Below are 27626 nucleotides of genomic sequence, written 5' to 3'. Positions count from 1 at the left end.
TGTAGCTAGATTTTTTTCACACGAAAATAGCATTCATTGCCATAAAATATCTTGAATCTTAAAAAGGGAAAGAATGGATGATTGCATTTCATTTTTTTCTCCCTAAAAAAAATAAACATTTCCTGAAACATGCTAGATTCATTCTTTAATAAATAAAGTCAATCTACTTTTCTTGTCTTTAATAATTTTGATCGTTTTCGTGTTTTTTTTGTAGTTAAAATTATCCACATATTAAATGTAGTTTTTATTAGCTTCTTATTATGATTCTTTGCGTTGGAAGTCTTTTTAGTTATAGAAATTAAGGATAATTTTATTCTTTTTTAGATTATGAAATTGATATATAAAGCATTTTTCTCAAATAGATCATAAACATTGAGCAGTGACTTTGCATTGATGAGGAAGATTTTTTTATTTAAAATTATGTTATTTATTCTTTTAGTAGGTTCCACAGTTGTTTTCTCACTTCTCTCACTATTTTCTTTTTATTTTTGAAGATTTTTTTTATATGTGAAGCTTGACATTTCAATTTTATCTTTTCCCTACAATATAGTAAAACTTTATTCTCATTAACATTTTTCGCACCTTTTTTATTCCAAAATAAATCTAAAGAAACAGACCATTAATGAACATTGCATTTTGTACACCCATAATGAGAAGGTGCAGAGGTGTTTTCAAGAGATAGGACTGTGACTACTGCAATGTACGTGCCACCCTACAGAACTGAATTATTTTGACATGATGTTTTTGTTTTTACCTTTTACAGCGATTATCCACACACTGTAATAATATTTTGTCTCTAAAATTTGTATTATTTAATTGCATTATTTACCCTTTAGCAGCTAACATTCCGTTTTTTTCATTACAGAATGGGGGTGTTTATTGCTTACGCGAAAGATTATTACTTTTTTTTGTCCTTTATGAACTTTTTAAACAAAATTGAACTGTCTTTCGGCAAAAAGGTAGCATAGCAGATCACAGTTATCCCAAAATGACATTGCTTATTATTGAATTTGGAGGGGTTGCTATAATCATGTCTACAATAATTTATAGTAAGAAGTTAAATTTTTTGTAAGTAATATATATTTTACAGCTCTATCTTTGTTTTTTTATTATTATAAAGATGTAATTGTGACTAATTTTTACTGCTGCACTCCAAGTGAAACGTACAAAAGCTGAGGTGAAGTGTACGAAAATTAGTGAAGGAGTCCTAGGATGTTATGCTTTTACCCATGAAGTAGTAGTACCAAGGAGTTTGAAGTGAGTTTAGGATAGTTTTTTGTGGTGGTGGAATTAAAGACAACTTTTGTGGAAAACAAATATCTATTTGAAGATGTTTTTTTTTTTTTGTTAACGTTGGAGAAGAGTGTGGAAGTAAGGCCAACCCCATAAAAGAAATGAAGAAAAGGAAAAAGCTTGACTTGGTTAGAACATGAATCTCGGTTTTTGTAGTGAAAGGGCAGCACGTGATCCATGGTTTGCCAGAATAATGGAGAATGGAATTTGCGAAGAAGCTTCTATAGGTTGACTACCTTCTAACTCCTATTATGACGGTGAGATTAGAGGACTCTTGATCGAGCAATGAGAAAGTATAGATAAAGTTTGGAAATGTAAAAGAAAAAAAGAAGTAATTATTGTAAGAAAGAAAAATTTAGGGAGGATTAGTGGGAAGGTGTTATTGGTGGAGCTAAGAAGTTTTAGGTTTGAAGGAGGATAATTAAAAGCGTGTTTATAAAAAGAAGATAAATAAATGAAGCTAAAAGCATTGATTAGGTTGGTGCGAGGAAGCAGTGGTTAAAGAGAGAAAGAAAGGTGAAAATGTTTGAGATAGAATAGAATAATAATAATAATAATAATAAGGAGTGAAGGAAGGAGGATGCAGTGGTGGATTGAGTTGTAATTAGTAAACAGTGATTAGTAATTAAGCAACAGTGACGGAAGGGATGCGAATGAAAGGTTGGATAGAATAGAATACAAACAGAGAAGAAGAACGGAAAGGGCAAATCAGGCGAACAGGCGAACGCAGATCTGATGATCGGTGATAATTGCTGAAGATAGAAAGAGAGCGCGAAGATGGGTTGCTGCCAATCGTCGATACTGAGAGTGGGTGAGAGGGAGACTCACCCGGAGAGGGAAAAGGAAAAGGAAAAGGAAAAGGAGAAGGAGAAGGAGAAAGAGCAGGCGTACGGAACACACCAGAGGACTTCTGCCGGAGATGGAGAGGGAGATGGAGACAAAGAGGGGGTTGATTTCTCCTTTGCCGAGTTCTCGCTGCCGGAGCTCAAGGCGGCCACCAACAATTTCAGCTCAGAGTATATCGTCTCGGAGAGTGGTGACAAGGCGCCTAACCTCGTCTACAAGGGTCGTCTCCAGAACCAGAGCCGTTGGATTGCAGTCAAGAAGTTCAGCAAGGCTGCCTGGCCGGATCCCAAGCAATTCGTTGAAGAGGCTTCCGGCGTTGGCAAGTTGCGCCACCCAAGGCTCGCTAATTTAATCGGTTACTGTTGCGACGGCGATGAGAGGCTCCTCGTTGCGGAGTACATGCCCAATGACACTCTCGCCAAGCATCTCTTCCACTGTATCATCTTCTTCTTCTTCTTCTTCTTTCGTTTTTTCTATTCCTTTTTAACTTGTCTCTTGTGTCTTACTTCCTTCTTCCTTCCTTCAGGGGAAACTCAGACCATTGAGTGGGCCATGCGCTTGCGGGTTGCTCTGTACATCGCTCAGGCTTTGCATTATTGCAGTTCGGAGGGGCGCCCGCTGTACCATGACTTGAATGCTTACCGTGTTCTCTTCGACCAGGAAGGTGATCCTCGTCTCTCTTGTTTCGGTTTTATGAAGAACAGCAGGGATGGCAAGAGTTATAGCACCAATCTTGCTTATACACCTCCTGAATATTTAAGAAACGGTAACTAACCGCCTTCTTGCTATTTATTTACTTTTATAACTCTCACCAATTACTACGTTTCTCTCTATTCAAATAATTCCTTTTCTGTTCTATTATCACAGGAAGGGTCACCCCTGAAAGTGTAATTTACAGCTTTGGAACTGTCCTTCTAGACCTCCTCAGTGGCAAACACATTCCTCCCAGTCATGTAACTGCCTTCTATCCTTTTACCTTTCTCTTCGCCTTACTACTTTGCACATTTTTTTTAACTCTGTATCAAACTCTCACCTTCTGCATAAATAATGTCAACTGCTAGTTCTCTTGGGAGTATTTCTTACCCTATCAAAATAGCTTGGCAAGCAGGATTAACTGTAACCAATTCATGGCTCTATATATAGACATTGTTGAAATGTAGTATATCTTGCATTTGCCTGCTTAACTACCAAATATAGGATGGACAATAATTAAAAACTATAAATGAAACCTCCCTTCCCTGAATCAACTTACCCTTTTCACGACCCGTTGATGTATTAGTTGTCTAATATTTCCACATATCATTAAAAGCTTTAAATGCTTCTATGTTTTTAATTGTGGTATTTTAATCTTAAACATGTAATTCTTAGTTTCAGTGTTTTCCCTGCGGATCTTGGCTGTTATTGTGTTTGTAAGTGCTTGTTATATTACCTTATAAATGATATCATAATATAGTACAATAAATAAACCGTGAACATTTTCTAATGGGAACTCAAGGTATGGCAATCATTTTCTTTGATTGATAACTAAAAATGGAAGTTGCAGATGCTATTATAGGTACCTGAGTTTTTTACATCAGTTATGGATGCTGACTTGTTCAATTAGCTTTTTTGGTTGGTGCCATATGGAGTTATCTGATTTTGTTTGCAGGCACTTGATATGATACAGGGGAAGAACAATATGCTCTTAATGGATTCACATTTGGAGGGAAAGTTTTCAACAGAAGAAGCGACAGTGGTTGTTAATCTTGCCTCCAAATGCTTGCAATATGAACCGAGGGAGCGGCCTGATACAAAAGATTTGGTCACAACACTTGCCCCATTGCACACAAAACCCGATGTACATATTCCTTCTTTAACTTAATAACGAAGCATATTTTTTACTGAATACTGGGATTGGAACTTTGTTGATTCAACAGCCCTACCATATATTCCATCGTCCACATGAATTAGGGTTCATGTTGGATGTTCAAGTTCCTAAATGTCTAATATTTAAATTCTGACTCGTGATATTTAATATTTCTTTCTTTGATTACTCACCGCATAATGAAATCTGCTTGGTTGGTGTCGCTTAGCTCACCATCCTCAAATTACATTAAACATTGCAATCCAAATATTAGGCTGTGATTTATAAATGTTCATGTTGAATCTGATTAGGATTTCTTTAGGCCCTAAACCTCTCTTTCTTGAGATGATATAATATGGTAACGGTTTTGTGTATAAGATAGTTTATAGATGTTTGATATGTCAAGTTCTCAAACTGCCAAAGTAATTGGTTTATTGTTCTAGCTGATTGAGAAGTTCAGTTAGGAAAGATTTAGTCATCTTTGTTGTTTGGTCCTTGTTTAAGAGTTATTCTATATCTATTTCATACCATGATATTGTTACGGAGTGTCCATCACCTTCATTGATGACTAATCTTCGCTCAAGAGCCTAACTGGTCACCTTTAGCGAGGTCTCCTCCCAAAAAATAAATCTTTAATGTATTACTATTAGTTTGTTAGTTTTAAAGGATAAAAGAAATTTTGGTAATTTTTCTGATGTGACGTTATCTAGAAATATACACAATATGACCTAGAAGAAACCTGCTCTTTGCATACATCTATCTCATAAAGAGCTTAGTCAAAGCTTTTTATCTATGCCTAGTTCTTAGAATTTGGGCTTAGGGCTTAATATAGCTCCATTAAAGAACTGGTTTGTAAGTCCCAGACTGTCAAAGCTTTATACGGACTACATTGACAATATTTCTAATTGATCGGTTTTTTTAGTATAGAGTCATAACTTTCTTGAGTAATTGTCTACTATCGACAAGAAGTATTTAGCACTAGAGTGTGATGGAGTTGAAGATAGTCCCCATGAATGTAGTAGTCTAGAGTTTCCTTTGGTTTCTGTTGTGCTACATTAAGTTGGACTTTGCAAGCTTTACCTTGGTATGCAGTATTCTTCTTTGAGACTGGCCTTAACACCTTGCTACCAAGCTAAACACAATTGCGCTATGAGTATTCCCCAATAGAACTTTCTTGTCCTTTTCCGGCATGGCTATGTCAAGCTTGATTCACCTTCTAGAGCTTCAAGGAGACTTAGTTGAACTAGAAGGCATGCATCTTCAACTGCAACAATCCAAAATCGTTGAAACCAATGAACTTCTCAATCTCATACTTTGCGGAAGTCATGATGATTGAATTCCATATTCACCTGACCAAGTTGTTGTGGAATAGCCTGAACAAATTCATTGCCGAAGTGCCTTCCAACACAATTGCTACCGCAAATGTAACTGAAGATAAACAAAAGAAGAACAAGAAAGAATCACACACAAAAATAATGTGTTTTGATTGAAGTATTAACGAACTTCAATCTACGACCACAGCAAAATTCACTATTCTCAAAGATTACAAACAAACTTTCTCTCAGTGAACTCTTGCCCAACTCAGTTTTTTGTTTTTTCAATTGAACTCACAACTTGTAGTTAAGTATCAACTAGGTTCCTATCTATAGTATATAACTCCCATAACTAACTTTTGTAAAACACGCCTAAATATGTGAAGAAGACACTTGAATAGTGCTTCCCACTCTGAGTTGAAGTGTCACTTAGGCAACTGCTCTAGGAAATACTAATTAATTTTTTTAAAAAGCGCTTAAATAAGTGGAGAAGACACATGAACACTCACCAGTGCACATGATTCACAATTTCCTGCATGGTCGCTTTAGACTGCCACTATGCAATGCCCAACGTGGCTGCTATGAGCCACCATGTGAAACCTGGTTTGACGGCTATCCAAGATACTCAATCATATTGGATAAACTCTTTTACCACGAAAGAATTTGGACTTAAGCTCCTAGTCAATCTTAAAGTCAACTTAAAAAACTAATTTGTAAAGTGAGAACTGTCAAAGCCTTATAAGGATTACATAAGCCTTATCACTAGTCGATTTGAGATCTTAAAACACTCCTTTTGCCCCTTATTCAATAACTATGCTCTCCCAAAGCCTAAAAATAGACATATAGAGTGTAGATAAATACAAGTGGTCCAAAATGAATCTATGGTAAGTTTTGGGATTTTCTTAAAATTTAGGATTAAAGCCTAACTCAATCGTACAATAGTGACTTGTAAAGTGTGAATTGGTTGAGCTTTGTGAGCCCTATTTAGGTAATATCTTTAGGTAATGTTGGACTAAACACATTGCTTAGTACTGCAATTAAGGAAATACCAGAAGAAGTTTCAATTAAGGTGGGCTTGGAGTGAGTGAGTGATTTCAGTTACGGTGGCTTTCTAACACTCTTTTCATGCCCAAGGATGTGTAGGTGACCCAAAAATGAATATAGGATAAACTTAAGTACTATTTTAGAGAACTTTAATCCTATGGAATTGACTTTTAGAAAACTATTCAAGCCTTATAAACACTACCCAAGCCATATTTGTGTGGAATCTCGACACCACATGCTCATTATCTAATAACAAAATCCCTCCACATCTAAGAACATATATTTAGACCATGGACAAGTACAGTTGGTCCAATAATGAATTGATAATAGACTCGAGGTTGCAATTAAGGTAACTCCTAGATCCTCACACTCAAACCTATGGGTCAAGAGCATGACAATATAGGTGGCCTAACAACGAGTCAAAATACCATCTTAGAATAAAAACCTCCCTCAGGCCTAGAAATAAACATCTAGACTGGGTAGAAATACAGTTGACTAAGTAACAAATTTAGGATAGATTGATGCATCTTAACATTTGGGTTTAGGGCCTAATGGAATCCCCAAAATCATCTTGTGGGGAAATGATTATTCGAGATTTATAAATTATAATATCTGTCTAAACTATGTCTCTAGGTGACGGGAAACTAAATACGCCTGTTCAAGGCTAAAATTAAGACAACCCCAAATAGGCCAAAGGGCAAGCCAAGGGTAATCAATCAATCACAATTAAGGTGGTTTCAACGCTAAGAAACAAATTTGAATTCATATTATTCAATCATTTTATGTATAGGACAATCTAGTACATAGTGCTACCAAATGGAGTCTAGGGAGGATGTATGTATCATGCAAGCTTAGCCCCACAAGCGAAGAGAGATTATTTCAGTAATTTGAATATTTGACTTTTAAGTCATGGGGCAACTATCTTCCTGCTGTGTTCATACTTGACCTATCTGTCAGCATTGTAATTTATAGATGACCCAGTTGTTAGACTTGCATGATTTCAAGGTTTGAGCTTATGTTAAGCATCTAGTTGAATGATATTATGACCGGTACAAAATTTTCTTTGGTCGCCATGGGACTACAATGAGCCCGAAGCTACTTTTAGGTTTGCATGTACTTGCAGCTGAAAAATTCTGAACCAGTACATAGTATATATGATATTCATGCCTATACACTGAAGATTTTGAACATATAGCTATCACAAAATTTAGTTATCTATCTATAAATTTTAACTTTGCATTAATGCATGTCTTGCAAGAATGTGTTCAAGAATAATAAAACTAGTGCACAAGCCAAGCTAATTCTATTTAAAGCTGAACGTGACTAAATAAAGTTCTTCCACGCATAGTATTTATTATTTGTCATGCATGCAAGTGTTTTTATTGTCTTTCCCGCTTATCATGTATTTGTCGTTGTACAAAAGTAGAAAAGGGATTGAAGGTGCATGTTGAGCTGTAGCAATGCCAACATCTCTCACTTGATATGGAAATATATAATTGTTAAACGGCAATGTAGTTATATGAAAGGAAATAAGCAGCAAGTAATTGATTATTAATGTTACGTGCTTCAGGTTCGTTCTCACATAATGCTTGGAATTCCAAAGCATGAGGAAGCTCCATCAACCCCACAACGTCCTCTTTCAGCAATGGGAGAGGCTTGTTCAAGAATGGACCTTACTGCAATACATCAGATCTTGGTCGCGACACACTACAGAGATGATGAAGGAACTAATGAGGTAACTGATGGGTTCAGTGGTTTTAAATTTACTACTTTTGGTTAAAAAATATGCCATAAAGTTTTGAATTTGGATTGGCTCAGCTGTCGTTCCAAGAGTGGACTCAACAGATGAGAGATATGCTGGAGGCAAGGAAGCGTGGAGACTATGCATTCCGTGACAAAGACTTCAAGACAGCCATTGATAACTATTCCCAGGTGCAATATAGCATTTGTTTGACATTTTCAAATGATTCTATCCAAGCTATGTGCATGCTAATTTTTTTAGTTGCTTCTGCGTTGTTCTACTCATGCAGTTTATTGATGTGGGAACGATGGTCTCCCCAACTGTTTTTGCGAGACGCAGTCTATGCTATCTGTTATGTGATCAACCAGATCCTGCACTACGTGACGCAATGCAAGCACAGTGCGTTTATCCAGACTGGCCGACGGCTTTCTACATGCAATCAGTTGCTCTTGCGAAGCTGGACATGCACAAGGATGCGGCTGATATGTTAAATGAGGCAGCTGCATTGGAAGAGAAGAGACAAAGAGGAACAAGAGGATCGTAATTTATGCAGTGAGCTAATTTGAGGGTGCTAAGTTCTGTATAAAGGTTGAGCTGGGAAGCAAAACTAACATTTGAGTGAGTTTAAGATGTGTCAGAGAAATACAACACTGGTGGAGTAGATGGCGCACGCACTTTATTTCACCATCTTATAGGAATCGGTCACAACTTGAAAACTGTGCTTATGCACTCTGAATTGGGAAGGAATACCGGTAATTTTTCCATTGTTAATGAAATTGATTGTTTGATGCCTACTGGGTTACCGTCAACCAAGTGTTTATTGAGGTTATTCTAACTCTTCACTGGTCAAGGCCTCGGTGTTCATAATATTATGTTATGTCTACATGGAGTAATTGTAATACATATGCCATCTCTCTTCTATTCGTAATATTAGTTGTTGGAAGTGATACATTCTGTTTAAATTTCCATGATTGGTAAATTCTGAGTACGAAGTAGGCAGCATTCACTATTTTTAATCAAGCGTTTGATTTTGTTCTTTACAGATATTTATAATACTTTTGTCCGGTTTATAGAACTGTGAACTATTTTTTCATCATGACATTTTGTTTCCCTCGTTAAGGTTTAGTGTAATGTACTCATTAATAGTTGTAGTTTATAGTACTACAGACACATCTACATGATTATAGAGATTTGGTGCACTTTGTTTAGACTGTCAACTAAACAGTTCCGGTTGTAGAACTACTATCAGTGGACGCAGCTGATTCAGAAGTTGACACTTTAACTTTGCAATCATGTTCAATTTCTAATTATAAATTAAAATAAAAAAACTTAAATTTAAATTTTTTTATGTTAATTAAAAGCTCAATTAGTGATTTAATCCTGGTTTGATTCATTTTAGTTTCCTTATTATTTATGGATTCAATTTAGTTTTTTAGTGTGTTAAAAAGGTTTAATTTGGTTTTCAATGTTAATATATATATATATATATGCAAAAATAAATATTTTTGCCATCTTTATCGGCCTAAAGTCATTGGGTAAAGATAATCAACAACTTTCACGGTTTTAAAATTACTTTATGCTTATTTAATTTGATACTTTCTTAATTCTTCAATTGTTTCTGAACCACACATGTCCGGAGATCGTCGGCAGCTGAAGTAGTGTCATCTTTAGTGACACGTGGCTGACTTCCTAAACAATTCAATTACAAACAAAAAATTAATAATATAAAAAATAATTACACAACTGATATGTTTAAATGGATGTAGGATTGAACCACAGAAACTGGTCAACAGCGCAAACTCAGAATGCTATCTTCACGCTCTTTTTCTTCCTGCACGCCCTTTATTACTAATCACACTCCATACTAATAGAAAAAGACTAAAACACCTCTCAGTATACCACTACTGCTGTCATTGTTGTGCTTCACCATCATTGTTTCAGAGGGACAATTCCTTGTCGACAATAATAATTTAAAAAGTCACTTTGGCTAAGGGTGAAATGATAATTTTAAAAGAATTAAATATATTTTTATTTCTAAATTTATTTACGAAATTAAAATTAATTTATACCTCAAACTTTAATATACTGTGATATTTAAATGTAAAAAGGAAAAAGATATAGTTTCTTTTCTTTTACAAGGCATCTATAATTTTTAAAATGACATCTATTAAAACATCATTTGGCAAAAATTGTTAGAATTTTAAATATGTGTCTAAGTCATAGAATAGAAATGAAAAAGTAAATATTATATAAACTGAAAATTCATTAATCAATTATCTTCAAAGATTTGAATGGTAATTTCTTATCTGGTTAGGATAAGATTTCACTAATGTAAAACTTTTAAAGAGGGTTTCGTTAGGCTAAGATTTCGTGTAAAACTTTAAAAGAGGATTTTTCAAATAGGATTTGTGAAACAAAATTAAATGAGTCTTTATTCTTCTTCTTTTGCAGCTGCAATGGTGCAGCTTTAGCAATGATGGCACCGACAGAGATGGTGGTGACAACCAAGGAGGTGGGTGCAGTTGGTAATTATGGGTTGCAGGAAGCAAAAAGCAAAGATGAAAAGTTATTAAAAAAAAGTTGAAGGGTCATATTCTCTTACTGTTTTAGTGGATGATGGAATGATTGTTAAAAAGAAGAGTGAGTGGATGTTCCAATTGATTAATTGCACGATAAACACGTGCTATTCTTATTATTTCCCAATTGCGAATTTGCAAATTGATATGCTATGCAAGTGTGTGTGTGTGAATAGAGAACCAAAAGCTCCACCATCTCATAAATATATAAATAAATCTGATAGTGTTCTTGTTTAGGAACTTGTTCATCTTTTTCATGCCTTGTCTTTTTCCTTTTTTTTTTTAAGGAACATGCCAACTTTTGTACCTCTGCACTGCTGCATATGCCTCTGCCTACCAAAGTGCAATGTCGTGAGTTCTGACCTACATTTCAATGTCACTCTCTTTTCTTCATCATACCAATCACTTTCCACGTCCGTCTTAACTTAATTCTTTTTAATTATATTTATTAAAAAAATTATATTAACTAAAAATAAAATTAATTTATAATATAAAAATAAATATAAAATTCACTTTATAAATTTATAAAATTGAATTAGATTTAAAGTTAAATTATTAGTACACTTTAATAATACATTTCCTATATAAATTTTTAACTCATCCTTTTCTTATTACATTAATCTTCGTGCCTCATATCTTATAATTTGCATGATTTCTTTACAATAACGAATGAATCTCTATGAAAATCGGTAGTTTATGTAAGTTTTCAATGTTATTCTTAAGACTATTGAGATTTCAATACCTTAATAATTTTTAATTTATTAGTCAGGGTCTCTCCATTGGTCTTCGTGATAAGGATATTTTTTGCTAAAAGGAATAACGCATTTGACAACCTCAAGAGAATCAGAGATTGGTATCTCTTGTCTTACATGATTTCTTGGAGAGATTATGATTTTAGTCTTTAAAAAACCATTGCTTATTTTGAAAATATTTCCTTAGCGGAAAAGTTTAAATTTTCAAATACCAGAATTGATGATCAATACACAGTCATTATTACACGATACTTAAAGAAAGAAAAAAAGAACAAATATTATAATAGAAAACGTAATAATATAGTGCATAATATACTCTTTTATTAAATTTTTTCTTATTCAATACTATGGAGTCTAATTAACATCTGTCTAACTAGCACTCAGAATCATTTTCTTTTGCAGAGTTGTTATTATATATAGTTATAACCTATATAAAATAATCTTACTTTAATGTATCTAACGTAATCATATGTAGTGCTTAGTGATTAGCCTAAACGAAGGATTAGTTAGATTGTTAAATAATAATGCATACAAAGGTGGGATTAGCGTTTAATTACGGTATATAAAATAGAAGGAATGTGATATGAATGGTTGGAATAATGCCAAACCTACCTACGTTATCTAGTTGTTCCTCGTTGTAGGCGCCAATAGTAACATGTCAACTCTTCTCACGTTTCTTCTCTATAAATATATAGAAATCACTGAAACATTCGAAAATTAAACTTGTAATGTTCAGTCTTAAAAGAGTAGTTAAAGAAAGTCGAAAATGTGAATATTTAAAAAGGCAGAAATGGAGTATTTGTAATGGTTATGTAATGGGAGAGAGGAAATGAAGTTTTGGAAGCACATGTTCAGTTGAAAAAAATAATATAAATAGGTGTGCTTGGAAGGGAGAAGAAAGAAGCTGAGTTCAAGATCGTCAAAGATGAAGAAGAAGGAAATAGTCATCCTGGTTCCGTATCCCGCACAGGGACATGTCACTCCCATGCAAAACCTAGCCTGGGCTTTCCTGGCCCAAGGATTTCACCCTCTCATTGTCCTTCCCCACTCTTTCCACCGCAAGATTCACGGTCAGGAGGAGCAGGAGGACGGGCTCAGGTGGGTGGGCCTGGGTGATGGAATGGGCCAGGCGGAGGAAAGCCCAGATTTCTTTGCGATCGAATCGGCCATGGAGAAGAGGATGCCGAGTGATTTGGAAGGCCTGATAGAGAAGGTCCGTGGAGAGGGTGGTGAGGTGGCGTGCCTGGTGGTTGACCTCTTGGCCTCTTGGGCCATCGAATCGGCCCACAGGTCTGCCATCCCCGTTGCTGGGTTCTGGCCCGCCATGTTCGCTTCTTACCTTTTCATCGCTTCCATTCCTCTCATGCTCAACCGTCGTCTCCTTTCTCACAACGGTCTTCCCTTCACTTTCCTCCGTCTTTCTGTAACTATAATATCATACTATAATATTATCAACTACAACTCTTCTATTAATTAATTACTATTTTATGTTAGTTAAAATTTCATTAAAGCAATAGTTGTATTTTTACCGATGAGGAACTCTCGTAAATATTCAAACTTTAATCATAAAGCTCTAGAAAAATAAATCGAAGATTCTAGGATTTATCTGCTTTAAAAATACACTTTGCTGCCTTTTGTCCCTACATCTTGTTTTTGTTTCAGATTAATATACATCAAAGTTTAGTCTTTTCAACACTCACTCCTTTCCGTCCAAAACGTGAGATTCACACTCATTATTTTCCAATTGTTTATGATTACAAGTCCGAGGTAGCAAATAACAATGAAATAGTGTCGGATACCATAGAATTTCTATGCAGTCTGATGAACTGTTATTTTGAAGTCCCTCTTAGACTATATTACTGACGCTGTTTGATTACCTTGTTAATGAGAAAGAGAAACAGAAAGATAGTATCATCTGTCTGTGTTTGTATTCTATACCCTTGGTTCTTGCCAATAGATGGTGATATCGCGCTGTTTTACTTTCTTTTGCAGGACTTCCGCAACACGAGGGGAAATTCAGCCTTCATCCGGAGCTGCCGGTTATTTCGACCGAGGATCTTCCGTGGCTTGTCGGAACAGAGGCTGCGAGGAAAGCGAGATTTAAATTTTGGAAAAGAACTCTGGAGAGGTCAAGTGCTCTGAAATGGCTGCTGGTGAATTCGTTTCCCGAAGAAAGCAAACTGGAAGTGGGAAACAGGAAGATGGGTACAGAAGGGTGGCCACGCGTGTTGCCTATAGGGCCTATGTGCAGGAATGGGATAGCGAAAAGTGTGAGCTTTTGGGAGGAAGATTTGAGCTGCTTGAAGTGGGTGGCAAAGCAGAAGAAGAAATCAGTTATATACATCTCATTCGGAAGTTGGGTGAGTCCGATTGGGGAAGCGAAGCTGAGAAATCTGGCAGTGGCGCTCGAGGCTTCGGGGAGGCCATTCATTTGGGTGTTGAGGTCGAGTTGGCGGCAAGGCTTGCCGAATGGATTTCTGGAAAGGGTTGAGAAGGAAGACAGAGGCAGAGTGGTGAGCTGGGCACCGCAGAAACAGATTTTGCAGCATGAGTCTGTGGCTTGTTATATCACACACTGTGGGTGGAATTCCATATTGGAGGCTCTGCAGTTCGAAAAGAAATTGTTGTGCTACCCTGTGGCAGGGGACCAGTTTGTGAACTGTGCGTTTGTTGTTGAGGTTTGGAAGGTAGGCTTAAAACTCAACGGGCTGGAGGCAAAGGATGTTCAAGAAGGAATTGTTAGGGTGATACAAGATAAGGAGATGGAAGGACGGTTAAAACTACTGAATCAAAGAATCATCGCTGGTAACAATAACACAGGAGCTTCCATGTTCAAAACCTTCCTAGAAGATCTCAAGAAGACATCTTCAACAACTACAACTACTCAAGATGCAAGTGAAATAAACATTCCTTGTTTTTGATTTTCCAACAACAGTAATTGTGCTATATGTTATAACTATACATTGGACTGAAATTCCCAGCTAGAAGGTTGAGGTGGAGAGTTCTGAAACTAACGATAATGTTCTACTGTTCAGAAGGAATAATAAGCACTCTTCGGAAGGAAAAACAAGCACTTCAATCTATGTATATTTTTTAGTGGAAGTATAATAATATTAGTAATTTCCCCTTTTGTGTGTATTGCAAGATATTACAAAGTGGTGGTTTTTATATTAATCCCTTGAGTCCTGAGTTGAGTAGCTCAAAATAAAAAGCACATCCAAACCAGATATGGTGTAGCTGTTTTTCTCAAGCTCACCAAACTTAATTAACATGTTTCAATAAAGAAAATATAACTGTCACATATATATATATATATATATATATATATATATATATATATATATATATATATATATATATATGATGGTGGGTTGAAAGAGACCTTTTTCATTGAAGAAATATTAGTATCCAGAGCAAATACAGAGAAGGAACAGGGATTCGTTCATATATAAATATGACTAATTTTTGTCACTGTTCCTTTGATAAGATTTTCGTTTCTTTCTCCTCTGCAGGAAATTCTGAAGTGATTTCTTGATGGAGAGGTGTGGCGAAATATGTACTAATAATGCTTCGGAACGCAAGCTTCTGGTTTTCACCATTTCTCTACTTGCCAACCATATTATCGCTCTTGCCTGCATGCATATATTTCATTTTTAGACATTGCTTTTCGTTTAATTAACAACCAATTCAACAATTATTATTTTCTCTCATTTTGTGAACTAAATGCCGATTGGATTATTTTCCAGATTTAGATAAAACATAAAGCACACTCCTTTTATTTTCTTCTTCTAATTAAGTATCCATGAAGGGAAGAGAACAAAAAGCACATTTCAAGAAAGAACAGCTCGGTTAAATAAATATATTATTCGATAAGAAATTTTGAACATGAACAATTATTAATTTTAATCAATCAATGTTGAATGGATACATGATTACAGAAACCGTTATAATGTAGTTAATGAAATACTACATTTTTACTTACAATCTATCATAAACCTTTTTTGAAAGGGTAGAAAGAAAGAAGAAGATATATGTATAATTAGAGATATTACCTGAAGTTCTGTAGTGTCAAAAATGCAGTGGCGTTGGTTATGAAGAACAGCTGCAAGTTTAATACTGTGTAGGTTGAACTTCCCATTCCTACAAATATCTTGCAGTAAAGAAGGAAATCAGTGAACAAGGAATGAAGAAGAAGATGTGGTTAGGCATAGAAAAAATAAGCAAGAGTATAAAATATTGAAAAGAAAGAGTGGAGGTTGCTTGCATTGAAGTATGAGAAGAGGAAGAATGAAGACGAAGATCGAGATAGCAGTTTCTCTTCATATATTAACTGGAAAAGTGAAAAATGGAAGTATATTGGAGAAGTAAAAAAAGGACAGGAAGAGACAGAGATTTGAAGGTTACACAAATATATAGATATAAAAAGGAAAGAATGAAAATGAGTTGAAAAAATAAGAATGTGTGGGAAATGAGTTACACATGGCAAAACTATTGAATATGGTTAGAGATATTAGGTAGGATAGGTTTTATGAATCTGCATTTTCATGTGAGTTCTATAACATGACAGCTACCATTGTTTGCTCTTCCAAAGTGCATTCTTACCCAAATTGGAAATTAGGTCACTTGGTCGACTTTACTTTGTTTTACTTTCTCTGTGTAACTCCCTCTTTCTGCATTATATGTGTCTTGTACGTCCTCCCTCTGATCTCTATCGCGTGATACAATTAATTTGAAAATGACATGTTTTAACCATTTCCCTTTCATTCTCAATTTTACATAAGTTTTTTAGAAAAAAATTATTTAATACTAATTTAATTTTATAAAATCAATTTGTAAGTTACAACCACAAACTTTTGTGTAGTTTTTAAACCTCTTTTTTGTAGTTTTTTCTGTGACATTCTTAGTCTCCATTTCTTCACATTTCTGTGTGAATTTTGAGTAGAAACGTAGTTTGTTAAAACTGAACCTAGTGGAAGAGTAGATATTATTGCTGGAGTCATGTGAGCAGTGTCTAATGTTCTCATGTGTCACGTTCCACGTGTGAGTGAGTGTTGTGAAGTCGTGCATGGTTGTTCTACTTGATTAGAAAGAGTGAAATATCTAAGAATCATGTGCTCCACTTTGTCGGCCTAATACCCTAAGATATTTTTAGCCTATGGATATTTGTAGCATGTAGGTCTGACTTGGGATAAATAGGTTTGGTTTAACCTTGTTCATTTCAGTCCAAAATCAATTTAGTATTTTAAAATCCATCTCCAATTGGGTTTAATGGATCAGCTGTATGTTGGGTGGGATTTAAATCGAGATATATTTTTATTAGAAAAAAAAGTTTAATTGTTAATTTATTTAATTAAATCAATGAAATAAATATATTAGATATTTTATAAAGACAATTTATATAATAATTATTTTTATAATAGGTTATGAAATAATTAATTAGCAGTTCATAAACTCCTCTGTTCTTTCTTTTCTTTAAATGGATATTTTGGGGCTTACCTTCACATTAGAATGCGCAAATTTTGTGAAGGTGCACAATTTTTTAATATTGTGATTTCATGAATGGTTAATTTCTCATGGGTTTACCATTATCTTTTCAGCCGGATCTGCTTACATGAAATTCATGCCCTCTAAGACACCTCGCGAAGCAAACAACTTTCTTTCGTTTTCTTTATTTTGTCATACGAGTAACTTTTCCTAAACTTGCAAATTTGCACTGAAGGGGTGTTTCATCAAATAGGTTGAATTACATTATAAGAGTATTTGTGAGTCAAAGGGAAGAACATAGCATACGAAAGTACCCTTTAACTATGATCTTGGCTCACACCTTCAAGTGGAAATCCTGATGTTTGATTGCAGTGTAAAAATTTGAGTTAAAAAAGAACAAAAATCTTCATAGTACTTGTCAGTTGAGGAAGACTGCCCTGAGCTAGTTGTATCAACTGTTGCCATGATGCTGCGGCAGTTCTGGCGTCGTTGATGATTGTCTTTGTGGTTGATGTTCTATTTGATTTTCCCGTCTCTGATGATTTACATGCTCTCGACGCGGTTGCTCTGTCATGTTAACATTCTGGACAGAGGATTGAATCCTCCAAATATTTCTCCATCCGATAAATTCCATAACCAGAGAGTTCGTACTGATTGTAATGCCAAACCCAGTGAATGAGGAAAGGAGAATCGAGAGAACTGCATTTAAATTGAGCTACAAAAGTGTAAAAAGATGCATGTCAAAATATATCTGTTTACTTCCAAAGAGTCCCAAATATCTTCATGAAGACTGGGTAGGAACTATATCATCTTACAATAGTGTAAAATAAATGAGCTAAGAGGATAAGAATTGCAAACTGGAAGCAGGCATAAGCCCAAACGAAACTCCTGCTCACTGCACAACAACATCATCACTCGTGTTAATGAGAAAATAATAACTCCGTATCATATGGTCTACAGCAAAGGGATTGAAGCAACTCCAGAAGGTCTAATGAGAGCGAAAATTAGAGTATGGGTCTCAATAATTTTTAATGTCAGAAACAATAGGATTATGTCAACTTCTTTTACCATTTTATACATTTTATAAAATCATAATCAGATATTGCGGGAGTCAGAAAATTTGTATCTTTGAACTCACCGGACTTGACTGTATTCCCCCATTTGCAAAAACCCAAAGAAAACTGTTTCTTTGAACTCACCAGAATTAACTATAACAAACCCCCCTTGCCCAAAGCCAAATACTTGAAAATGCGTTCTTCCTTGATAAACCAATCTTAGGTTGAGAATGTTAAACTTCTTTGGACAGACCTTATTACTTTTTCAATTCTTTTGGTGGTAGGGAAAGCTTACATAAGGTATGACATTTACGGGTCTACTGAGGAAAGACATACTAAAAAATAATTCCTAGCCAATGGAGGCTAAAACAATTGTGATTTAGATGCTTATATGAATATACTTTTAGTCCAATATTTGTCAATTATAATGCACTGTTACTTTTAGTAGAATATTTGTCAATTTTCATTGCATGTATTCCATTTTCCTATTTCATAAATGATTTTTACTGTTGTCTTTAACCATAACTTGCTCACTTAAAAAAAAAAAACATAGCCTGCAATGCCATAATAACCTACTATCTGATTCTAGCAACACACTATTAGTAATTCTTTTCAACACTCTTTCTACTACTTATTAAAATTCACGCAAGTCTTACGGAATAATAAATGGGATTCGTTATGTAGGAGATGAGGCCCACATCAATATCATCCAATAGAAGGAATATATTGAAAAAAGTGTTGAGGATATTTGACAGTTATACTTTAGTACAATTCAATTCATTTTATGCTTCATAAATAATAAAAATAAAAACCAGCATAAAAATGAAAGCATGAGGGAAAAACTAAGAAAACTTAACATAAAATGACTTTGAAATGCTACACAGAAGAAAACAACTTTACCCATAGTTGACGCAATCATAGATGAAAGGAGACCTAAAACACAGGCAAAAGGTAATGAAATGGCAAGAGCACGAGGGCCCAAATCTGAAACCTGGTAAACTAGAAACCATTGGGTCAGGAATACATTTCACACGTTAAAATATTAACAAAGGAAGACAAAACTATAATAAATAAATGAAGTATAAACAGAATTATGTCCAAGTGCTCTCATACAAAAAGTATTATAAGTATGGACTTCGTATTGGTAGTAGGTAATAAATAGGCATAGAAACAATATCTACCTTTACTCCCCATAAGACACTCAGGTACAAAATGAATTCTAGGCAATAATAAATGAGTAAATTGAACAAAATAATAATATGCAAAAACACCATTTGTTTAAATTTGGTCCTACAAACTACCAGTCACCATAAACTTCATTGCAGGTACAAAGAAAAACATACCAGTAGTTGCTCTAGAAAACAAAAGTAAGAAAGCATGCTGACCAAGATAAGTACTGGTACATCCTGCCAGATCCTGTCATGCGTGAAATAGCCAGAATCCATTATAATCAGAAAAGAAGAAATTCACTGGTGACTTGTCATAGGTTTTTGTAGACCTAACAAGATGATATTTATGTCATTTTAGGATGAGTATCTTACATTAACGTGTTAGATTACATGCATGTTCTTAGTTTTTTTCTTATTTGCTTTAGTTTTTGAGGATTTCTTATCCTTTAGGTTTTGATGTATCTTCTTCTCTTGAGAAAGTACTTTGTTTACCAAAAGTAAAAACATAAACTAAAAGATATATATTGTACGTTGTTCAGATTCAGAATCAACTGCAAATTTTTCTTATACAGCCCATCAGCCAAGAGCATACGGAGTAGGCTTTTCAGTTTGTTTGATGGGCGGGATTGTCCCCCATAGCTTGGAGCAGAATATCTAGATTAACTTCAAAAGTTTGGCATGAGCAAAGGATAAAGTTTTGCTGCAATGTCTTGTACATTGTTATCTGTCATCTAAAATAATATTAGTCCTATTGAGTTTGTTTCTCTTCTACGCGCATGGTGTCAAGTCTACCTGTGGTGTCTTTGGATGTTATATTTTTGTGCAGTCTCATGATCCTAATCACATAAAATTAGAGCTCTTTTAATTATTTCCTAATAAAAAAGGATACAAATGTTATCATCTAGAGAGTCATCGTGTTTTTATCACTTGAAGCAGAGAAGTTTCCCTTCCTATCATTACCACATCTTGCAGGATGCTCAAAACTATGACCAGATCACCATAAGTGGGATCAAACCAACTACCTTCCTATCATTACCACATCTATATGTGCACGATGCTCAAAACTATGACGAGATCACCATAAGTGGGATCAAACCAACCCACAGTGAGGAAGAAGACAAATTCTTAGGCAAAAAAAATCAAAGACAACCCACTTTGACTCTAGAGCAAGAAGAGTTTTCTGACTCAGGTTGATGAAGATCATACTTGATGACCTTAAAATAAAGGTTGAAATCCTTGTGCAATTGTACAAGTCAACCATATTGACATTGATAGGATCAAACATATTGAAATCAACAAAAACTTCACAAGAAATAATCTTGGCAGGGCCCTAGTAATTACAACCCATATCCCTACAGGATTTCAGATAGCAAACACTTTTACTAAAGAACCTCCTCTGGACATATTCTAGGATCTTGTAAGCAAGTTAAGAACGACTGATATTCATTTATCAGCATGAGAAAGAGTGTTGTAAATAGCAGATAATATGAATAAAAATATTCTTACCATCTCCCTAGTAATTTGGAAAAAATACCTTCAAAAAATGTAATGTGTGATTGTTATGAGTGAAATAATTCTTTACTTTCTTATGTAATGATAAACCACTTTGACCCCTTATATAGTAAACTGAAGCTGAAGCATTTCAGTATAACAACCCAAAATAGTTTGATTTACAACATTATATAGTCTTTGTTAGGTATCTGAGTTAGAGACCTATCTGAGTTAGAGACCTAACAGTCTTATAATCAGCCCAGCGGCCCTAATATCATAGATAAACCAACTTCTAGCCTTGTATATTCTAATAGATGTCAAAGTCTGGAACACAAGACCTATCAGATAAACATGACAATAACACTTTAGGTCTCTTCTATGTCAGTTTAAGTGCTAATTGAACACAAAAATGACACAAACAGATATAATTTAATCATACCTGTAATAAGATACTTCTGCCCGTGGTGGCACATTTGATGTCTGCCTAGCAGTAGTTTCACGACTGCAAATTTTTAACAGTGTTACCGGGAGGTTTTGGACTTCCCGCTTGCAGACATCACAGGTTCTGTTTCCCTTTATACTAAACCACTTCACTGCACATTCCCGGTGAGCAAGTGCGAGATCACCTCTACAACTGCATTCCATCTTAAGTGTATTCCCTCCTTCCCCAAGCTCCACCAAACAAATCCTACAAACTGCTTGTTCTTCTGGAATATCCTCAGTGTCATCTTCAATGGCTGAAAAGGAAAGAACCGAGTGAAAAGACACAACAGAGGACAAGGACAGATTTAAGCATATGGTTAACAATACCTACAGAAAAATGCTAATAGAAACTTGATAAAAAAAATTTAATCATGGTAAGAAAAATTCCACTGCCTTATTAACCTGTTGCTATTTAAATATCAAGTAATCCTAACTCACAGAAAAAGACAATCTAATCTATAAACTAAACCTAAAATCAAAATTAAAAGTTAACATCATTATAAACTTCATCAGGATTATTGTTTCTTTCTTTAATTTGGAGAGTCCACTCCAATAAAATGAAAGGGTTTTTGGATTATATATATCCAGGAAATCTCCATTTCCTTTCCTGTATATTAATGTTGCTAATTTCATTCAATTTATGGTTTAGGGCTCAACTCAATATCAAATACTTGTTGCTTGTCAGAACATCTGAAATTTCGCATAATGTTGATCAAGAAGTTTGAAAAAAGTGATATTTATAAGAAAACTTAGTAAATTCTATATATATATATATATATATATATATATATATATATATTGCGTGGAATTACCAATCTCTGGAACCAAACCACCATCACTTGATTTTCTACGAACAGTTTGCCTTGCTGAAATTACACGAATCAAGCCCGTGGCATCTGTAACCCTTAAACTAGCGGCTTTGCTTTTAACTGGGACTGAAAATGATCGAATAATATGCGGATGACCACCCATTTTCTATACAAGAAAAAGGCATATAGTAAGCAACACATGCTATTTTTCACTTACAAAAGGTAAAAAAGTAAGTACAGTGTAAAAGTAGTCTGTTTTGGTCTTGAGACAATAATGAACAGTGGAAACATACACTTGAACCAGAATCACATACAAGATGTCCTCCATCTGCGGTCTCTGAAGCTGAAGTTGCAAATGGAGTAACTGGCAATGACTGTGCACCTTTTGCTGATGGGGAGATGACCTTATTTTTAAGAGACAGATGAATGGAAGATTTATCCAAAGGAGCATCTGATAAGGGAGTTTTAGGAACTATTAGACCTGTCCTTTCAAAATCCTGGGAACAAGTATTTGTCTTGACGCCCTTCTGAGGAAGTAAAGTTCTCATTGAAGACCTGACTTTAGCTGAATTTGGCCTTGGAGGAAGTCCTCTACTGGAACCAGGACTTGATCGTGAAACTGAAGGACCATCGGTTTTTGCAAAAGTAGATAATGCTATATCTAGTGACCACGCTGGTATTTGCAGTGAGGATAGATTAGGCCGTCTGGACTGAGGTATCTTGGGGGCCTTGTCACCCTTTTCATTTCCAGTACATCTCTACAATGCCAAGCCATCAAACTAAATTCAGAGCTGGACCTGTTCATATTCCTTTTACGATGACATGGTATTGTAATTAATTATTACTTTTAGTCTATCCAGTTCATACTAAATTGCTAAAACGTTGATGGTAATCTAATGCTAATCAATTGGCAAAAATATGTATATATATATAAAACAGATTATTGTGCACTGCGGAACCTAGACTCATACATAAAAAATCATCTGTAATGAAAAATAAATCGAACAATTAAATTAGTAATCGCATTACGATCACTCAGATCAAACCCAAACCTGGGTTTCTTCTGCGAAAAAAAAAATATACATATATATATATATATATATTTAGAGTAACCTGGGAAGGATCTGGCACAAAATCAGCGTCAAATTGAGGCTCAGCATCAGCACCGTCACCTCTCTTTTCCATTCAGAGAAACGCTTTGGCAAAACTGTTACAGTTTCCGCATCAAATGCCCAAATGCCATAATGTGTGTTATATTTTGATTTAATTATGATTAGCATTATAATAATGGAAGGAAAAGGAGGTGACAATGATGATACCGATCGGAACAGGGGTTAGGGTTCCTCTGATTCAGATAATTAATTAATTAATTAACGAAACTAAAAAGATTATTCACTTTTTTGGAGTTGTTAACTCACGATTATTACCCGCCAACTGCAACTCGTGACACGCCAACTTTATGATCCTTCCACTTCTCCCACGATTCTCCATTTTACGTTCTTTTTCTCTTTCCTTCCTCTGCACTCTGCTCACACACACTTTTCTTTGAGTCCTCACACGCCTCTTTCAATTCTTTCCCGTTTTTTCCATCTTTTTTTCACCTCACAGATTCAATAAATATACATAAATAATCAAACGCCACCTATAACCTCATTTTTCTTTCATGGTCATCTTCGTTTATTTTTCTCGAGAAATAAAATGTGTATGTGACGTCAATTTTGTGTAAAAAATATTTATAGAGTTTGAGGTCTGTATTATTTATTTGTATAAAAAAAATTACTCTATTAACCAGGATTTTTTAAAATAATTATTCTAAAAATTAACAAACTCAACGCACATTTTATTATAATTTAAAAATATTAAAGTTAAGTTAAAATTCATAAACAAATGATGATTTCTAATTAATTATAGATTTAATAATCAAAATAACCTTTATATAAAAAACAAAACGTTTTTAACACCTATACTTTAAACTAAGATAATAACTTTTCATTTTATTATATTAACTCAATATAAAGAAAAATGTCAAATTGGTTAAATATTCATTTTTATGAAATTTTACGGTTAAGATTTTGATATTATCACTCCTTCATAACATTTTTAAGTAAATATTATTAATTAAGTTGACAATTTTATTGTATATTAATATTACAAATTTTGTTTGATTGTCAATTTGAATAAATCAACAACATAGGAATTTAATTATATTTTTCTTCCCCTATTTTCTTAATTTTACAAATTGACCTCAAATGAATTTTGACTCAATATTCTAATATTTTAATTTTATAAATGTGGCCAATTTATAAAATTACGAGATATGATTAAATTAATAAGTAATTAATATTTATGTTGGTGCAATGTGATTATAATGGTCACAATATTTTATATTAAACATATATCGATAGTTTATTTGATGTTTGATATCATTCGTTAGATTGGTCCATATCAATAGTTAATGTACTGACCTAACTATTTTGTTGTTTGAATTTCTAAGGTTTGAAATTCAAGGAATATAAATAGCAAGGATTCATGTTGTATTATTGTTGTTTCTAATGTTTTTAAGCAAAAAGAATATTTAAGCAACTACTTGTTAAAAATCTACGTAACTTAAAAATATTTAAGCAATCTTCCTAAAACTATTTAATTAAGAGGATGACTTTAATATTTTAACGACGTATAAAAATAAACGTACCAAAACCTTTTAGGATTATAAATATGGAAGATTTATGACACAAGTAGAAATGAGGTCTCTCAAATGTTTGAACTCGACACAATTTTATAAGGATGATTAAAAGTTAAGAATATTTTTAAATAATTACAAGTTTTTTTTATTTCAAAAACTTAAATTTAATTGTGATTTTATGCTTGACTTTTGTATTGAATGATTATCTATATTCATCTTACTTTTCTTTTAACCAATCACTTAATATATTTAATATATACAATTATATAATTTTAGAGAATCATATAATACCAATGTCACTAAATAGGGAAAGATTTAGAGTAGAGAGTCCAAAAGTAATTAGAGAACTTTCTTTATTTTTGAGATGTATTCTATGTTGTAAATTACAACACAATTCTAACTAAGTTTTCTTATGCATTGTTTAACTTGTGTTAAGTTTGGATGTTGCAAATATTCTTATATAAGAAGTCATTGTGTATAAACATTAGTTATATAGTTTAAATATATTTTTTATCTTAAATATCGTTGTTCATATTTTGATATATATATATATATGTGCGTTTTTTATATTTCTTAATTCTATTAAGATGTTACTTTTTATCTGGGAAAACTATGTGAAAGAAGTTGAAATTCTCATTAAATTTTGAATTAATTTATTAATGGGTAAACATTATCTGTCTCAATCTATTATCATCCTTAATAATACCTGTATCAGTTTTGATAACATTTGAATACAAAAAATATTCGTACTCATTATACATAGATATTTATTTTTAATATTTATTTCTTCTTTTATCTCTAATACTTGCAAATACGTATTTTTTAGACATTCCTTAAGCTACCAAAAATGCAATTTAGTTAACTTATTAAAACTAGTTTTGCTTAGATGGCTGATTTACAATACGAATTCGATTTGATAAGATGAACAGTGATAGTTTGGTTGATAATGGAGAGGGAAGTGAGTAAAATGAAAAGAAAAAAAAAACATTTAATTAATGAGAAAGGTGATGGAAAGTAGTGAAGATGTGGGAAAAAGAAAGAAGAGGAAGGTAGTGGGGAGTTTCATTTTAGTACAAGTTGGATTGAAATTTGAAGTCACTAATAAACTCAATTCAATTCAATGGAAGAGTCCAAGTCAGCCACAACACTCAAATCATTCACTCACTCAATATTCACATTTCAACCCATTGGAGTTGCTGCTTCCTCGATGCATCCTCACAATCATGCATTGAATTTGCATTTGCATTTGCATTTGCATTTGCATCGCACTCCACCACACATGACTCACGACACACACAACCTCAAATTGGATCATACATTAACTTCTCACTTTTTCTCATTAACCAAAACATCATCGTAATATTATTCATTAATTTCATACTACCCAACCATGCAATATGAGAAAAAGCTTAAGTATATTTTTCTTAATTAATTAATACAATAATAATTAAGTTGGTCCTTGTGGGAGAGATGAACACGTGGCCCAAATGAAGGGTGAGGATGTTTCGTTGAGTTGGTAAGTATGAGGATGACTAATAAGGACATTGAAAATTGAAACCACCATAAATAGCCCACCATTGCAAACTTTTCTTCCTTCCTCACAAACCAAACCAAACCAAACAAAAACAAAACCAAATTGTGTTTCCCTCCTTCCATAACTCATGTTACCATGTCCGGTCCTATTCCTAACGATCACTGGCTCCATTTCTATCAACAACCCCAATTCTCCAGCGGCGCTCAAGAGCTGCTCCCCTCTTCTGTTTCCGAGGCTACAGCCGTCACAACCACCGTGGCGCCGGCCCAGTTGAGCCCAGAGGGCGGAGTGTCGAAGCCCGTCAGGCGGCGTTACCGGGCCTCCAGGCGAACTCCCACGACTCTTCTTAACACGGACACCACCAACTTCCGGGCGATGGTGCAACAGTTCACCGGTGCTTCTTCTGCGCCTGATCTGTTTGGGCCGACACGTCCACTCCCTGTCAACCCTAATGGGCTGATGTTGGCCCCTTCTCACTCTCTTCAGCAGCAGCAACAGCAGCTTTATCAGCAGCAGTTCTACCCAACATCATACGCGGAAGGAGCAGAGAACGGTTTGTTTGACAGAGTGAGCAACGGAACGGGATCAACAGCGACAAATGATGGAGGTGGGGTTTTGATGGAGCACGCAAGGCTTTTCTTGCCAACTTCCTCTTCTTGATTCTTCCCACTCAGACTGAGAGCGACATATGCAAAGCAGAACAGAACTTGGATAATTAGGTGCTAACTTGTTGACAAAACCTCCTATCTGCGTCAATGTGAAATGGAATTTTACGTTTCTTTCTCTGCTCTAGGCACCACAAATCCATCTATCTTTTTTTTTTTTCTTTTTATCTTTATTATTTCGATGATGAAGATGATCATGCTGTGCTTCTATATCTTTTTCTGGGTGTTGCCCCAGGCTTTTATTTCTTTTTTGTTTAAATCTCTGTATTTTTTTTTTATTTATTTATGTATTTTTAGTTAATTGGCAGCCTTCTCTTTGGGGAGTCCTAGTTCCAGAATATTTAGTTTAGTTGTTTTGGATATGGTCAGTTGGTCACAGCCTGCCAACCAACACTCTTTTACGTATGTTGACTTGCTTCCTATTATGCCTCTCTCTCTCTCTCTCTGTCTCTCTCTGTCTCTCTCTCTAACACAACCTTATTCATGCACTCAATTTTGTATTAATTTATATGTCAATTATTTTTTATTTTTTTTATCAAACTACTTATGTTACAACAAACAATAATTCTTGGACACTAAGCAACCTATATTAAACGCACGAGGGAGGGATAAAAGAGATTAATTTACACAAGTGGCGATGATATGATAGAGAGAAATCATTGATGTTGAGTGAGGTGCGTGAAATGGAATTTCAACTATTAAACCTCTATTTACTACATACTTTTTACATTCTCTTTTTCGTAAAGCTAACATAAAACTATATTACATGTAAGCATAGCATTCCTTGTCTCCATAGGCTTTGGTAACGTAAAATGTGAAAACAGCCTTCTTATTACTTTAAAAAA

At 34.5% G+C, this 27626-nt stretch overlaps 5 protein-coding genes across 11 annotated transcripts; 3 read left to right on the top strand and 2 right to left on the bottom strand.

The window, feature by feature from the left end:
* The first annotated feature begins 1316 nt into the window (after positions 1 to 1316).
* On the top strand, positions 1317 to 9122 carry BSK1 (BR-signaling kinase 1). Of its 2 annotated transcripts, none has more exons than XM_047314329.2 (7): positions 1317 to 2575; positions 2666 to 2905; positions 3007 to 3092; positions 3806 to 3976; positions 7910 to 8074; positions 8158 to 8271; positions 8370 to 9122. In XM_047314329.2, the coding sequence occupies exons 1-7, from the start codon at positions 2071 to 2073 to the stop codon at positions 8622 to 8624; spliced, it is 1536 nt and encodes a 511-aa protein (XP_047170285.1). In that variant the 5' UTR covers positions 1317 to 2070; the 3' UTR covers positions 8625 to 9122. The 2 variants fall into 2 exon arrangements, with proteins under 2 accessions (XP_047170285.1, XP_047170284.1); XM_047314328.2 differs by having other exon boundaries at positions 1324 to 2575; positions 3788 to 3976.
* Positions 9123 to 12164: 3042 nt separating this feature from the next.
* On the top strand, positions 12165 to 14582 carry LOC124838660 (UDP-Glycosyltransferase superfamily protein). Its single transcript, XM_047314326.2, has 2 exons — positions 12165 to 12802; positions 13401 to 14582. The coding sequence occupies exons 1-2, from the start codon at positions 12334 to 12336 to the stop codon at positions 14327 to 14329; spliced, it is 1398 nt and encodes a 465-aa protein (XP_047170282.1). The 5' UTR covers positions 12165 to 12333; the 3' UTR covers positions 14330 to 14582.
* Positions 14583 to 14775: 193 nt separating this feature from the next.
* Positions 14776 to 16023, bottom strand: LOC124838677 (protein TIFY 5A-like). The gene is made up of 3 exons (XM_047314350.2): positions 15673 to 16023; positions 15461 to 15548; positions 14776 to 15040 (listed from the first exon to the last, which is right to left on the bottom strand). Exons 1-3 carry the CDS (start codon positions 15729 to 15731, stop codon positions 14867 to 14869), a joined length of 321 nt encoding a protein of 106 aa, XP_047170306.1. The 5' UTR covers positions 15732 to 16023; the 3' UTR covers positions 14776 to 14866.
* Positions 16024 to 17130: 1107 nt separating this feature from the next.
* Positions 17131 to 23525, bottom strand: LOC124838675 (uncharacterized). 6 transcript variants are annotated; one of them, XM_088097005.1, is made up of 9 exons: positions 23327 to 23525; positions 23013 to 23106; positions 22193 to 22657; positions 21903 to 22065; positions 21047 to 21344; positions 19291 to 19363; positions 18848 to 18938; positions 17708 to 17787; positions 17131 to 17591 (listed from the first exon to the last, which is right to left on the bottom strand). In XM_088097005.1, the coding sequence occupies exons 2-9, from the start codon at positions 23082 to 23084 to the stop codon at positions 17463 to 17465; spliced, it is 1371 nt and encodes a 456-aa protein (XP_087953131.1). In that variant the 5' UTR covers positions 23085 to 23106; positions 23327 to 23525; the 3' UTR covers positions 17131 to 17462. The 6 variants fall into 6 exon arrangements, with proteins under 6 accessions (XP_087953131.1, XP_087953127.1, XP_047170300.1 ...); XM_088097001.1 differs by having other exon boundaries at positions 17131 to 17607; positions 23318 to 23523; XM_047314344.2 differs by having other exon boundaries at positions 17131 to 17607; positions 23327 to 23523.
* A 2470-nt stretch (positions 23526 to 25995) lies between these two features.
* On the top strand, positions 25996 to 27206 carry LOC124838678 (uncharacterized). The gene has a single exon (XM_047314351.2). It carries the CDS (start codon positions 26252 to 26254, stop codon positions 26774 to 26776), a length of 525 nt encoding a protein of 174 aa, XP_047170307.1. The 5' UTR covers positions 25996 to 26251; the 3' UTR covers positions 26777 to 27206.
* The last annotated feature ends 420 nt before the right edge of the window (positions 27207 to 27626 follow it).

Source organism: Vigna umbellata, chromosome 1, assembly GCF_029865625.1.
Source record: "Vigna umbellata cultivar VRB3 chromosome 1, Vumbellata_1.0, whole genome shotgun sequence".
Lineage (NCBI taxonomy): Eukaryota > Viridiplantae > Streptophyta > Magnoliopsida > Fabales > Fabaceae > Vigna > Vigna umbellata.
Note: the sequence above shows the minus strand (reverse complement) of the source record. Positions and strands in the feature narration are given on the sequence as shown.

Excerpts from the sequence above, each read along its gene's own strand:
- BSK1 (XM_047314328.2), top strand. The coding sequence starts at position 2,071 with ATGGGTTGCTGCCAATCGTCGATACTGAGAGTGGGTGAGAGGGAGACT. Across the intron at positions 2,906-3,006 it reads TCCTGAATATTTAAGAAACG|GAAGGGTCACCCCTGAAAGT; the intron begins GTAACTAACCGC and ends CTATTATCACAG. Across the intron at positions 8,075-8,157 it reads ATGATGAAGGAACTAATGAG|CTGTCGTTCCAAGAGTGGAC; the intron begins GTAACTGATGGG and ends GGATTGGCTCAG.
- LOC124838660 (XM_047314326.2), top strand. The coding sequence starts at position 12,334 with ATGAAGAAGAAGGAAATAGTCATCCTGGTTCCGTATCCCGCACAGGGA. Across the intron at positions 12,803-13,400 it reads TCGTCTCCTTTCTCACAACG|GACTTCCGCAACACGAGGGG; the intron begins GTCTTCCCTTCA and ends TTTCTTTTGCAG.
- LOC124838677 (XM_047314350.2), bottom strand. The coding sequence starts at position 15,731 with ATGAAGAGAAACTGCTATCTCGATCTTCGTCTTCATTCTTCCTCTTCT. Across the intron at positions 15,549-15,672 it reads TCCTCTTCTCATACTTCAAT|GAATGGGAAGTTCAACCTAC; the intron begins GCAAGCAACCTC and ends AGATATTTGTAG. Across the intron at positions 15,041-15,460 it reads TTGACACTACAGAACTTCAG|GCAAGAGCGATAATATGGTT; the intron begins GTAATATCTCTA and ends ATATGCATGCAG.
- LOC124838675 (XM_088097001.1), bottom strand. The coding sequence starts at position 23,084 with ATGGAAAAGAGAGGTGACGGTGCTGATGCTGAGCCTCAATTTGACGCT. Across the intron at positions 22,658-23,012 it reads TTGTGCCAGATCCTTCCCAG|AGATGTACTGGAAATGAAAA; the intron begins GTTACTCTAAAT and ends TTGGCATTGTAG. Across the intron at positions 17,608-17,707 it reads CTCATTTATTTTACACTATT|CTCAATTTAAATGCAGTTCT; the intron begins GTAAGATGATAT and ends ACACTTTTGTAG.
- LOC124838678 (XM_047314351.2), top strand. The coding sequence starts at position 26,252 with ATGTCCGGTCCTATTCCTAACGATCACTGGCTCCATTTCTATCAACAA.